The sequence below is a fragment of the Myxocyprinus asiaticus genome, chromosome 50 (genome assembly GCF_019703515.2).
Source record: "Myxocyprinus asiaticus isolate MX2 ecotype Aquarium Trade chromosome 50, UBuf_Myxa_2, whole genome shotgun sequence".
In the NCBI taxonomy this organism is placed as follows: Eukaryota; Metazoa; Chordata; class Actinopteri; order Cypriniformes; family Catostomidae; genus Myxocyprinus; species Myxocyprinus asiaticus.
In genome coordinates, this window is record NC_059393.1 from 23,962,899 (window position 1) to 23,976,568 (window position 13,670).

At 37.9% G+C, this 13,670-nt stretch overlaps 1 protein-coding gene across 1 annotated transcript; it reads right to left on the reverse strand.

Moving 5' to 3' along the window:
• Nucleotides 1-1,271: 1,271 nt before the first annotated feature.
• ccdc51 (coiled-coil domain containing 51) lies at nucleotides 1,272-13,129 on the reverse strand. The gene is made up of 12 exons (XM_051694825.1): nucleotides 13,049-13,129; nucleotides 11,194-11,279; nucleotides 11,006-11,094; nucleotides 10,835-10,921; nucleotides 10,333-10,445; nucleotides 9,786-9,898; nucleotides 8,876-9,033; nucleotides 8,685-8,781; nucleotides 8,512-8,581; nucleotides 2,953-3,278; nucleotides 2,697-2,861; nucleotides 1,272-2,306 (listed from the first exon to the last, which is right to left on the reverse strand). The coding sequence occupies exons 2-12, from the start codon at nucleotides 11,272-11,274 to the stop codon at nucleotides 1,518-1,520; spliced, it is 2,088 nt and encodes a 695-aa protein (XP_051550785.1). The 5' UTR covers nucleotides 11,275-11,279; nucleotides 13,049-13,129; the 3' UTR covers nucleotides 1,272-1,517.
• Between the last annotated feature and the right edge of the window lie 541 nt (nucleotides 13,130-13,670).

Below are 13,670 nucleotides of genomic sequence, written 5' to 3' on the forward strand. Positions count from 1 at the left end.
GTGCTAAATACTTTATAGACTCTAGAACAATTCTATATAAAACAACAGTGAATTTAAAATCTAAATTTAACGTCTAATGTTAAAACGTATGTTTTCTAATTGAACGCTGCCCCCTTAAATTCTTTTGTCAGTTCATGAATAATTTATTTGATTTTATATGATTTTTTTGAGAGAATTAAATGAACATTTTCAAGTCTATACTTGTATTTTTCATCTGGTCGAGGCTGATGAGGGTTTTAGAAAGTAATTAGTAATAAGTAATGCAATTACTTTTCAGACAAGTAATTAGTACAGTAATTACACTGTAGATGTAATTAGTAGTTAGTAATTAATAACTTTTTCAGTGTAACTTACCCAACACTGTATATCACTACGAATTAAACGGCCATTGGTTCTGCTTTTGAAATGGGCCCGTAAATTTAGGAGTGTAAATTTTAAGAAATGATTGAAATAATTAATAAATAGCATTGTATATGTTTACAATTTTATGACAGACATTTTTAAAATAAATATATATATATATATATATATATATATATATATATATATATATATATATATATATATATGTTCTTTAACGTCTAAAGTTTAAAAGCATGCCATTTCAGTTCTGTGTCCTCAATTTTCAAGCAAAAACTCTTATTTTATTCCACTGGATGGAAGGAAGTACTAGAATTGGTTTTTTTTTCTCTATCACCTTCCATCACATTATACTGATCTGAAATGTAGGTGGCGCTCTAACAAATTTTAGCGCTCACCAATAGACAGAAAGTCTTTTTTGAAGTGCTGAGAGCTTTCACAATGTTTTGTTGAATATCTTGGCTTCTGAGTTATCTAGAAGCCCAATCTAGGTGTCGTTGGAAAGCAGAGAATCAATGAGCTTTACAATGATGTGTAACCTTTCATCTTCTATAGATGAAAACCTGTTTTGCTGATGATTTGTTTCTCATACTTTTTGTACCAGACTTCATATTTTTTTTGACACAACATTGAATTATTCACCCAAGCAAGCTAACAAACAAGTAAACAAGTCATTTCTTTAACTCATTTTAAAGCTAACAACCCAAGGTAAGATTTGATATAAAGTTTGGGGCTATTTGGGGCTTACAGATAAGTGGTCAGCACAGAAAAGAGCCGTCTGCATTTCATGCCTTAAAAAAATAAACTGTACAGTCACCTTCCTGAGAATGAGAGCTTTCATTTGATATATGACTTGACTATTTAGGTGCTATGTGAAGGACTTTTAAATTTATTTTTTAAAATGTCTACAACGTAACCTCTAGGTGGGGCCAATTTGCGACAAATGTTTAAGATCTATTATATTTTAGTGTTCTTCACTAAGAATTAAACATAAAAAATATTAAAACAATTATACTTGGTAGAGACAATTTTAATTAATCTTTTATAACAGTGTTTGAATAATCTTGGACAACATTTGTACAAGTTATAACATTTTCTATTTCAGATTCTCTAGTCTATTAAATGGCCCCAGAAAGTGCACACTTTATTATAACTTTTCAAGAACCTCTCAACATTACGAACAAAACTGGCACGGTCACTGCAAATGCAGCACATGTCAGGACTGTATTGTATAGACTTGTCTTGTTAATCTGCGCCTCAAGTCTTTTCTCTGTTTCATCAAGGCCTTGGATGACTATCTCAGTATCACACACTAAGAGCTTCGTGTCTCGGGTTTGAATGACTGGTTTCTCCACGGGACGAGACTGCAGGGACATCTTCACAGCTTGCAGCTCAGTCTCAACTTTCCCTACATTCTCCTCCAGGTGCTCCAGCTGTGGTTTAAGGTCTTCAATGAGCCCTTGAGCTCTTTGGCTGTGTTGTAGAATCTCTTTGATAGCTTCTTCTGAGACACTGGGTGTAGAAGGTGGGACTACAGGGAAGGCTGGCGTCCGTGGCGGGGCGAATGCTGGCTTGACCGCTTTAACGTCTTCTACACCGCCTTTAACAGCCGCCCTGAGTGATTCGATGAGGTTGCCGAGTTCATCTTGTTGGGTTTTGTGCATGCTGGCTTGGATCTTGATAGCTTCTTGAAGACTCACTGGTCCCTTCTGGGCCTCCAGCAACAAGCTTTTAAGTTCCTGCAAGCGCACCCTGTTGACGTAAGTGGAGCCCATCACACCAATAACAGTGCCCAGCACAGAGCCGATGATGGACCAGTTCTTGGTGCGCTCTGCCCTGGTCCTCTCTTTTTCATGGCTCTCGCGAACAGCAGCGGAAAAGAGGGCAAACTTCTCTCGCTCTGCTTCTTCTGCGTTCTCATATGCCGTTCTGAGACGTCGTTCTTCCTGTGAACAAAAACAGATTAATGTGACAGTGGATTGAGAAGTCAATCGTGAACGTAGGACTATAAACTCAACTTTATTTGTACATTTTCCAGAGAATGTGTGAGAGGTGCTTGCCCAAGCAAAATTCACAAAAACATGCAATATCAAAAAATGTTGGGGACTGCACCACCTTGTGGTCAAGAAATTTACCAAAAATGTAAAAAACACTTCTAACTTTTTTTAAATTCGGCTTATTGTCACGATTCTTTGGGTGATGCCGAGTACATTGGTACCAGTTTTACCATGGCCAGTAGTACTTGTCCCCCATTTTGAAGTTCATTGATAACCTACTTTATCAAACTCCTCTTACAGCATTCATTGGATCTCCACCAAATTTGGGTACCACTTCACCTGTAGCAACTTGTGTTCCAGAGTGGCTAACTCCAGGTAATGTGCCTCCTCTCGTGACACGCGGTCAAGACGGTCCCTCACTTCCTTCAGACGAACCTGCAGAGCTTCTAGACTGCCGTGAGCTTCTCTTACGATTCCTCTGGCGATCATGAAGGCCTTCTCCCCCTAACAGCAAAACATAATTCAGATAATACTGAGATATGAAGTATACATCAGCTAAAGGCACATGTTTTGTTGGTAATTTACCATACATTACCTCAGTGACCTGGGACTGAGCATCTCGGACTTCATTAAGTCCAACAAACTCCTCGTACTTCCCCCACCAGTAGTTGACGGTCGCTGTTGCGGTTCTAACAGAGTTCCGTCCCCACTGTCGCCCCAGTTCTCCTGCATATGTTAACGCAGATGCTGTACGCTCTTTAACAGCAGTCATTTTACTCTGCTCATCTTTTGGGCTCTGCTGCTGGGTGCAGTAAGTTCTGTGGAGGTTCCACTGGACCGGGCCAGACACCTGGTGCCGGTAGAGACATGTGGCATAGCTGCTTGGAAATACAGTGTTCCGTCTGAACTTCATTGAAGACCCTCATATGTGGAGCTGCCACACGTCAAATCTGCAAGTGTTCCAAAATAAATACATGGGCTTTGTGGGATTATGGGCAGCCCCAGTCCCAGAATAAATATTGGGGGGGGGGGTTACTTGCTTGTGTTTTTTTTTGGGGGGGGGGGGGGTCTCCCTTTTTCTCCCAGTTTGGAATGCCCAATTTCCAATGTGCTTTTTAAGTCCTCGTGGTCACGTAGTGATTCGCCTCAGTCTGGGTGGCAGAGGACGAATCCCAGTTGCCTCCGCATCTGAGACCGTCAGCCCACGCATCTTATCATGTGGCTTGTTGAGCGCGTTGCCACAGAGAAATAGCGCATGTGGAGGCTTCACGCCATCCACCGTGGCAACCACGCTCTGCTCACCACGTGCCCCACCGAGAACGAACCACATTATAGCGATCACGAGGAGGTTACCCCATGTGACTCTAACCTCCCTAGCAACCGGGCCAATTTGGTTGCCCGGTATGCCCTGGGATTCGAACTAGCGAACTCCAGGGGTGGTAGTACTTGCTTGTTTTGATTATTGAGGGCAGTGGCGCTTGCAGCTGTACAGCCGTACGCACTGGGTGTACCATGAGCGCCATGACTGACATGAGAAATATTTACTCTCAGAATATTTCATCAATCATGAAGTGTGTCCCGTAGCAGTTTAAAAGAACTAGCGATGACTTTTGAGTTGGTTCTTTTCAGTGAATTGGCCAAACGGGCTTGCAAATCTGACTGAATCAATTGGTGATGCAGTGCAATTCGTTCAGACCGCTCTCTAACGGAATCATTTGGAGCGGTTTCTCGCACGGTAAAACAGCATCACGATATTTACGAATTCAGAGAACAAACAGCGCTGAATACAGTGGAAATTTACCTACAGTCAACTGAGACAAAATGTTGTCTTTTTGAGAGGTAACTTTGAGAGGTAACTTCAGCTAGTGCTGTGTCATGTGAACAAGGGGCTGTTCAAACTGAATGTGTTTTTGCGTCCACTCACACAGTTTTTCAATCGTTTTCCATGTAAACATTCGCTAGATGGATGTCTTTTGACAACCGCGTCATGTTTCACTGTGCTTTTAGGATCTCTGCATTTTTAGATGCCGTGTCAAGTTAAAAAGAACAAACACGTCTCGAGTCACCTGCGTTCTGCTCTATTCGTTGTGGTGCGTTTTGCTTTTTTAGCATGAGAACACGTCTGTTCTGAGCGGTTACTGGAAAAAATGCTTTAGCCAATAGTTACATGAACGCTACTCATACTCAAGAAAAAAAAATGCTTTCTCAAAGTCACCAGAATTGAATGCTTTGGTGTTGTTTTTGCAAAAACAAATCGCCCGGCGGAGCATGCCCCCCCGACTCCCCTAGATATAAGGCTGTACAAGGCAGATTTCTGTGCATGCCCTCAGATGAAATCCTGCAGGTGCCCATGATTGGGGGGTTACCTACCCCCATCCACCCTGGAATCTACACCCCTGGACTTAATTATATCAAGGTTAAAATTCATACAACACAAATTTACACAAAAATTACAAGATATAGAAAACATACTACATGGTACATAAAAGTTGTATGGGTTCAACCATTCCATTTTCATTATTTTTTTTTCAAGGGGTCAGAATCGCAAAACACATCATACAAAAATAATAAAGATAATGGTGACCATGTTTGTCCTTTACAGGTGAATTACACAGCAAGTCTTAAATGATTTGAATTATTATACATAAATGAAAGTAATTTTCGAGCCGGTGAATGAATCATGTTGGTAAATAATCCTCATGACGTGTTCTATCAATGCATTTCAGGAATCCAACAAAACACATACCAGTGATTCTCCGTCTTGTCGCGTTTCTGTTCAAATCAGTAATTTTCCATGTTTACAGACTGCGCAATAAAGTAACATTTCTGTCAAATTTCTTGAAATGTCACGGTGCGGCATGAATGCTTTTCACTCAGGCACAAACTGTTGTCCTATTCGCAAACGAATCATTCTATTGAACTGATTCTGTTTTAAATGATTCATTTGAACCGATTCACAAAGCGTTACACTATAGACTGTAAGAACTTCGTTTGAAAGTAAACTGTGAGTTTTACATGAAATAATAAGCATTACATCTGCCACAATCCAAGTTAAAAATAACACTGATGTGCGATGACTTAGTTGATCTGCTTGAACGAACCGATTCCCTAAACGAACCAATTCCATAACATCAACCGAACTCCACTGATGTATCAGGCAAATTACTGGAATACTACATCCGGGTAAACGGTGGGGGGCCTAAAAGCGTGGGAAAAGCGTCAGCTAAACAGTCAGAGCATCATGTCTGGAAGAGAAGGTAAAATAAAATAAAATAAAAACATTGAACACGACGGTTTCAGTACGTTGCATTTCGTACGTAATAAAACCTCGATTTTTCCGATCGGTTCGGTGCTCGACATATCGTCAAGATAATCGTTGAAATTAAGCAATGCTTCATTGATTTGTCCGTGTTAACACATATTTAAGATAAACATTTAAGTCATTTAAATTTTAAAAGAGTTTTAGACTTTATAAATTAATTTTGCTCATACTACTGCTGGTTTCATCTTCATGCATTTACTCAATTTATTAATTACATTGTGCATTATTCTTAAATGATATATTACTGGGTAATTTTGCTCATATTTTAAAAGGCTGTCTATCCATTTAATTAAAATGCATATTCACTATTTGTTGTAATATAGAATAATTAAATATAGTAATTTATTATTCATAATATTTATTTTTGTTTTTACAATAGTACCGAAATACTAAATAATTGTTTGTTCTTCCATGCAGGAGGCAAAAAGAAACCACTCAAAGCTCCTAAGAAGCAATCGAAAGATATGGATGATGTAAGTTACATTTTAGAGCTAGTTTCCCATTTAAGTGTTTTTATATATATATATATATATATATATATATAAACAGAGGTGGGTAGAGTAGCCAAAAATTGCACTCAAGTAAAAGCACAATTACTTTAAAAAATAATTACTCAAGTAGAAGTAAAAGTACTAATGCAAATAATTACTTGAGTAAGAAAGTAACCAATTAAAAGAGTGCTCGAGTAGTGAGTAACGCAACTTTCACAAATGACATAATGGACGTTAACTCCCCTATGTTCCATTACATTTAACACGTATTACAGAATTATTATTATTACTTATATAGATTTAACCCTTGGAGTCTTATGGATTACTTTTATGCTGACTTATGTAAAAGTACATTTTTTTCTTTAGAAATTTACTTGAGTGCGAGTTAAAAAGTACCCACTTTAAAAAAAAAAAATTTTTATTCCCTTTTCTCCCCAATTTGGCATGCCCAATTCCCACTACTTAGTGGGTCCTCGTGGTGGCACGGTTACCTCCATCCGGGTGGCGGAGGACAAGTCTCAGTTGCCACCACTTCTGAGACCGTCAGTCTACGCATCTTATCACGTGACTCGTTGTGCATGACACCGCGGAGACTCGCAGCATGTGGAGGCTCATGCTACTCTCTGCGGTCATCGCACAACTTACCACACATCGAGAGTGAGAAACACTAATCACGACCACGAGGAGATTACCCCATGTGACTCTACTCTCTCTAGCAACCGGGCCAATTTGGTTGCTTAGGAGACCTGGCTGGAGTCACTCGGCACGCCCTGGATTCAAACTCGCGACTCCAGGGGTGGTAGTTAGTGTCAATACTCGCTGAGCTACCCAGGCAACAGAGTTTACCCAACAGAGTTAATGCAGCACGTTACTGTATATAAACACTGTGTGTTTGTGGATGAATAAACTGCCTTAGATTAAAAAGGGACTACAGGGCATAAACTGATCACAAATTTGGACATCCCTAACCATTATGTTGGCTTGACAAAGCAAGACCAAAATTATCAATTGTAGCTCCTACAGCTTTCAAGTTATGTCCACCAAATTTGGCACAGACATTCAGACTGTTCTGACTTGCATTGCTATAATCTTTCTAACTGATCGGAATAACGGGGTTCACATATCCCATAGACTAAGATCATGAGAGAAATTTAGTCATGTGTGTCCAGACTTTGAATTGGTATTTTATATTTCCTTTCTGTACCTCTTTAAATGCAGCTACCCAATCCCTGTGTTTTATTTTCATCCCATAAACTACAGGAAGAATTGGCCTTCAAACAGAAACAAAAAGAGGAGCAGAAAGCTATGGAACAACTGAAAGCTAAAGCTGCTGGAAAAGGACCTTTAAGTAAAAGTCACATTTATCCTGGCATTATTCATCCTAAATGTAGAAAACATTCTGTATATAGTAAAATTAGCTCTGGAGGCTAAATGAGTTTTAATTGTTTCTTTCATCAATAACGGTTTCTCTTTTGTGTGTTTTTTCCATAGCTGGAGGTGGAATCAAGAAGTCTGGGAAGAAATAAATTCATGTTTTTGAACATGCCTGGGAACACCGTCTGATCAAACCACTATCTAATCTTCATGTAGGCCTATAGAGGCAACATCAAATGACATATTTTTAACTTCATATGACTATTGTAAAGAGAATATTCACACACAAAATTTGCAATGACTGTAGATTTCAATTTCAGATCATTTAATGTCTTGAAACATAAAACATTCTTGTGACATTAAGTTCAAAGCAAAAATAGATGTAATGTCCAAACATTTCAAGTTTCAATATCCTGTCTCATGTAAATAAACAGTTGAATTACAGAAATCTTCTCCAATGTTTCCCTCTACAGTAGCCCCAAAAAGTATTTGGGCATGTTATACAAGTCACGTGTAAAAATGTCTTTGTGCATATAATAACCAACAAAAAGTGTGATTGGAAAATATTGGGTTTGAAATGAGAAAACGGTACAAAAGTAGAAGAAACAATATTGAGACTTTAAGTTTGTTACATTTTCTGAAACGTATCCATAGTTAATGTGATGAACTACACCTGTGAGGAAGCAGTTGGTTAAAAGTCAATGCATAATTTGTATGCAAATGCCACTGTTTTATATTTCGTAATTTATGCAATGAAATTAAGTGTCCAAATGCTTAATGCGGCAACTGTGTGTGTTTGGATCTCCAAATTGACTTTGGAGTCGATGTCACACTGCACACGTCCAGCACATCTGCAAATGTTCCAATATCTTCTTTAACCTGAACAAAGAAATGTATTGTGGTATTGTTTGTTTAGCTTTCATTTTGTGATTTCAGTATTAGTCGATTTGCTGCTACTTACGTGTCTATTTACGTTTGCGTTTTTGCAGTTGCTTGAGTTCCACCTCTACTGGGTAGTGATCACTCACTTTCAGCGCCTGTATGATGACAGATTTGTGCTTTACTAATACACTGAGCCAGTCCTGCCCAAAAAAATACAATTCTGTAAACTATATGTATAAGAACAGTGCTTGTGTTTACATCCTCGTCTTTTATTTTGTAGGCCTTCTGGAAGTTGAACGGTGTTGCAGAATTTGGAACAACAGCGTCCAACATATCATCTCCATACACCACAATCCTGTTTTGAACATTATACTATTAAGACTGTAACTTTAATTTGGCCACAAAACATTGTTTTAATGTGATAGTGGGTTTCTGTAATATTAATTTACCGGTCATAAGTATTATCGTTTTTGGTGTTAGCCGTTGTGTCTTCATCATCATCGATCAGCCAGTGGAAGTTTTTGTCACTCCGGATGCGGATTTTCTGCATTTCCTTTTTAGACACGTAACTGCCATCTGCATTGAAGTCTCCCAAAATCATGATGTTCTGTGAAGAGCAGGTGACATTCGAGATGGACTATCTGCCTGCCATTTGTAAATAAAATGTAATAGTCTGGTAGGCAGATTACTTAAAAAAGACACAAATCGCACGTGTTTGTTGTGAGGACTAATAGATTTAAATGATTATAACAACCTAATCAAATGTATGCATTAGTTTTAGTAAAATTTTTGGGGGGATATATCCACTCGGGATGTTTGCGCTCCCTTACGTTTTTAGGACAGTAGTGCCATTTTTAATTTTTGACGAGAATGACAAGAAACGTAAGGGATAGACTTAAGTCTCGTCAATGTGTTTTGGATTGTTCCGCTGACAAAACATTGGAAAACATAGCTTTCCAAGAAATTTCAGTTGACAAAAAACTACAGAAAACAAGAGTTGTGTAAAAACGAGATGTGATCTAATAGATTACTACAGCTTTACACAGTGCATCCCATTGAAGACTGTAGATGGTAAGTGTATCCCTCACAGCCTCGTTTTCCTTCCCATAAACAAATCAAATATGGTGCTATTTTGAAAAAGGTCTATACTACTTCTATGTCAATAAAGAAGTAGAAAGTGTAGCGCTTCTTGCGCAAAGCACCCTAAGTTCAATGATGATGAAACAGGTGAGTAAAGATCGTAATATATCACAGTTTTCAATCACACTACACCAAAGAATCGCAATATAATTGCAACGATATAATATCATATTGCCAGGTCCCCACTGATTCCCGCCCTAGTTATCCGTGATGTCTTACATCAGTCTTCCATTTCTTCTTCACATCTTCAAACACATCGTACAGTTCATCCAGTTCCTTTACTGAATCCTCAGGCTTTGTGTGGACAGGTATGAGCACCAAATCTTTCATAACTGTCAAGACACAGAACAATAGAGTTGATCTTTAAACATCGGCCCAAACACACACCCTCATAAGATATGAGTCAATCCTGAGATTAATGCTTCAGCCATTACAATATCCATTTTGTAGCCTAGTTTGATGGTTAACAGCAAGACAGTACAGATTTTGGGCGAATGCATTTGTGCATACGCTAGTGATTAAGTGGTTAAGTTCCCATACTGGTCCAGGCTGGTTTGATGCTTTTCAGCTGGTGGAACAACCATGTTGTTCACCCGCAAAATTTAGCCAGCAAAGTTGGTTGACCAAGTCTCAAGAAGACTTGCTGAAACTCCAGGACCAGCATCCCATCCCATACTCTTCACTTAGCAATAATGAACCAAAGTCAAGAGTCTCTTTTCACCCATTATGTTACACACTGAGATAAAAACAGAATATTACACGGCACCTGTTCCATGACATTTGAATCTCAGAACGTAGGGTTCCCTGGCGAATGCATCCTCGTCTCCAGGCTGATTGTCTGCGTATTGGTAAGACCCAACCAAGTCCACCAGGTTGTCCCTTTTTATTTAAAATACAGACCATGAAAGTTCAATAAAAAGCAATAGAGCCCGTCAAACGCAAAACAAGCTTGATTTTCAGGTGTTATTATCTGTTCAAAATCAATGCAACCAATTTTACTACTGTATTTCTGAGTGAAACAAGATATTCAATGAGAAACATTTAAAGGGAGACTTGATTTAATCCGATGAGAGTTAACTGATTGTGTAAAGTGATCAAAAGGGATTGACAACCAAAAAGAGAAGTCGTTTCAGAGGTGGAGCAAGCCTTTTGTTATTTTGATTATAGATAGAAAGACAGAATAACAAGTTGTGGAATAACGTGTTCAAAAACATGCATTAAGGAAGTAAAAAGTGTTAACTTTGGTTTCATTTTGACTACGCAGCTACCTGTAAAGGAACATAAATTGTTCCTTGTAATTTCCTCGTCCCAGGCGTGTGCTGATCTTTTTGGTGTAATGGTTTGATTTGTTAGACCTGTCAAAGAAGAGTCAGACATAGTCACCACTTTGTTCTTAAATCACGTTTTTCAATGGGAAAAAAAACACCTTCTTGACTCACCCATTGAGCTTTTCAAGAAACTTATCCACAGCATCTCCGCTGGAATCCACCACCTCAAGAATAACAATGATGTCATAACGTGACACTATCTGGAAAAAGTACAAGATACAAAATACAAGGTGTGAGTTGCTTTCTTTAGTCATTTTACTTTGTCTTATGGCTTTCTGTAGGTGTGGACATGGCCTCACCTTAACCAGGGTTTTCAGCACGAATGGATCAGAGAGTTTTGTTTTACCAAATTTCTGAATGTTGAAAGAAGCGACCTTCATTTTGCCTGAGATACATGAAATTTACAGTTAAGAGTCTCTCTTAGAAATACGCTGCAACATTTGTGGACAAGCCAATGCATATATATCGTAAATGCACCGCATTTGAACAACAGAGACTGATAGTAAATGCATCTTCAGTACTATTCACATCTTCAGAATGAGCTTTATTGCCAAGTACGCTTACACAAATACACGGAATTTTTCTTGGTGACAGAAGCTTCCAGTGCTTAAACAATACAGCAACAAGAGAGAGATAATAATAGTAAAAAATAGAATAAAAATAAAAGTGAATAGAAAATAAAGTATATATATATATATATGGAAATACACAATAGGACAATATATATATATATATATATGTATATATATATATGCACAATATACAAATGCTGTTATATACAGATGCAAGGGAATGTAATGGCAGAAGAGGTGTGGTAATATAAATAGACTAAGTTGTGTATTGCTCAATTAATTGCTCAATTATAGCTCAATTTCACATTGTTCTTCTGCAAAGTACTAGGTTAAATACAGGAAATTTTGAAGGTGCAACTAATTTCTAAATGCAATTTCTGTGGTATTTCCTTCATTTTCTGGCCTTGCCTACTTTTGTCACGACATGTTGTTCAGCAGTCATCAATTACATTAGAGAATTGCTTTTCTCTGGTCATTTGAAACCACTGACACGTAGAAGAACCTGTTTAGACACCAGAACTATGCAAACGAGTTTTAAAGATCAACAGAACAGAACTTCTCAATTCTTTAATGGCCAAACATAATCTAAATGCTTTTAAATTTGGCAAATGGGGACAAAGATTTGACATGGAGGTTTTTAAAGTGCTAAATCTAATTCAAAATCGTCAACCATATTTGGTGTTGGGATCCTTTTGGTACATGAGGTATTTTGTGCTCAGAGTATTTTTATTATTGTTTTTTATGACACTCAGAAATGCAGCAGTAATTAGTTCCAGACTTGAATGGAGCTCTGTTCATTTCTGCACACTTCAAACCTGCAAAACAGCCTCTGACCTCAAGCTGCACTTTTACATCAGTTCATCATGGGCATGACAGCACTACCCCCATCACCATCAAGTATTTACCCTGGACATTAATGTGTCTTTGGTTAATCCATGACAATTGGAAATAAATGTTTCAGATTCCACTCTCTTCCTACATCAACAAAGCACATGCAGAGACAAGTTTAAGGGATAAGGGAAAGCTTGACCCTTATACATTAGCCTAAACCTGATACTCGTCTGTGGGTGTGTCTGAGATGTGGAATGATTACCTGCTATTTGTTTCTAAGAAAATAATCTTGAATCTTTTACTGTCCCTAATACCAAAACAACACTGTAGCAAAACATCAAGTCAAATCCTGAAATACAAGAATCTTGCTTGCATTCGAGATGCATTTTAAACACTTTTCAAACAACTCTTAAAAATGTGTTAAATTAAGAAGTATTTAAGGAAACCAAGAACAAGATTTAACAGTAAAACTTCAGAAAATACATGAATTGCATACATTAAAACAGTTATTAACATTAGCAAAAATTAACAACACCTTTACAGTATTTATTAATATCGTACTATGTTCATTTCTACATACTGATGCATTTTGTAACATGAAAAGTAGTGTGTGTTAACATGAGTTAATTCAGTATGAACTAACAATGGCCAATAGCAACTTATAATTAATAATAACTAAGATTACTAAATGCTGTAAAAAGTATTGTTCATTATTAGTTGATATTAACATACAGAATTTTAAGTGACTTACACAATCACTGGTCCAAGGTTGCACTGAAGAAACCACAAGGGATAAAGAAACTGTAGTGCTTCATACAACAAAACAGCAACACAACTTATAGTTCTCATACGGCACCTGATTGGCTAGAAACAGGCGGCAGTTGTAATTTGGCCCAGCCCCAAACAATAATTTCCTCCCTCTTGATAAACATTCACATGGAAGTGGAGAGCTAAACCTGCAGGTGAGTTCAGTGATGATAACCACCAATAAAGGCTTAGAATTAAACTGAAAGATGGAAAGATAACTGCTTGATGTGAGAGAAATTTCAGTCTTTCAAGAACTGATCAAATTTGTGAAGTAAAAACAGGTTCTGCCAGGGAACCCTCTGCCACTGTTTCTATGAGTCAGGTGTGAGCTGCTCCCCAAAAGAAGATGAGATGATAGATAGATCAGACAGACAGATAGATAGACACTGTAGACAGACTGAAAGACAGACAGACAATGTAGACGAACAGATAGATTAATAGACAGACATATAAACAATGTAGACAGACCAACAGACAGACAAATAGACAGAAAGACAATGTAGATGGATAGACAAAAAGACAAACAGATAGACAGACAGACAGACAGACAATGTAGACAGGCAGAC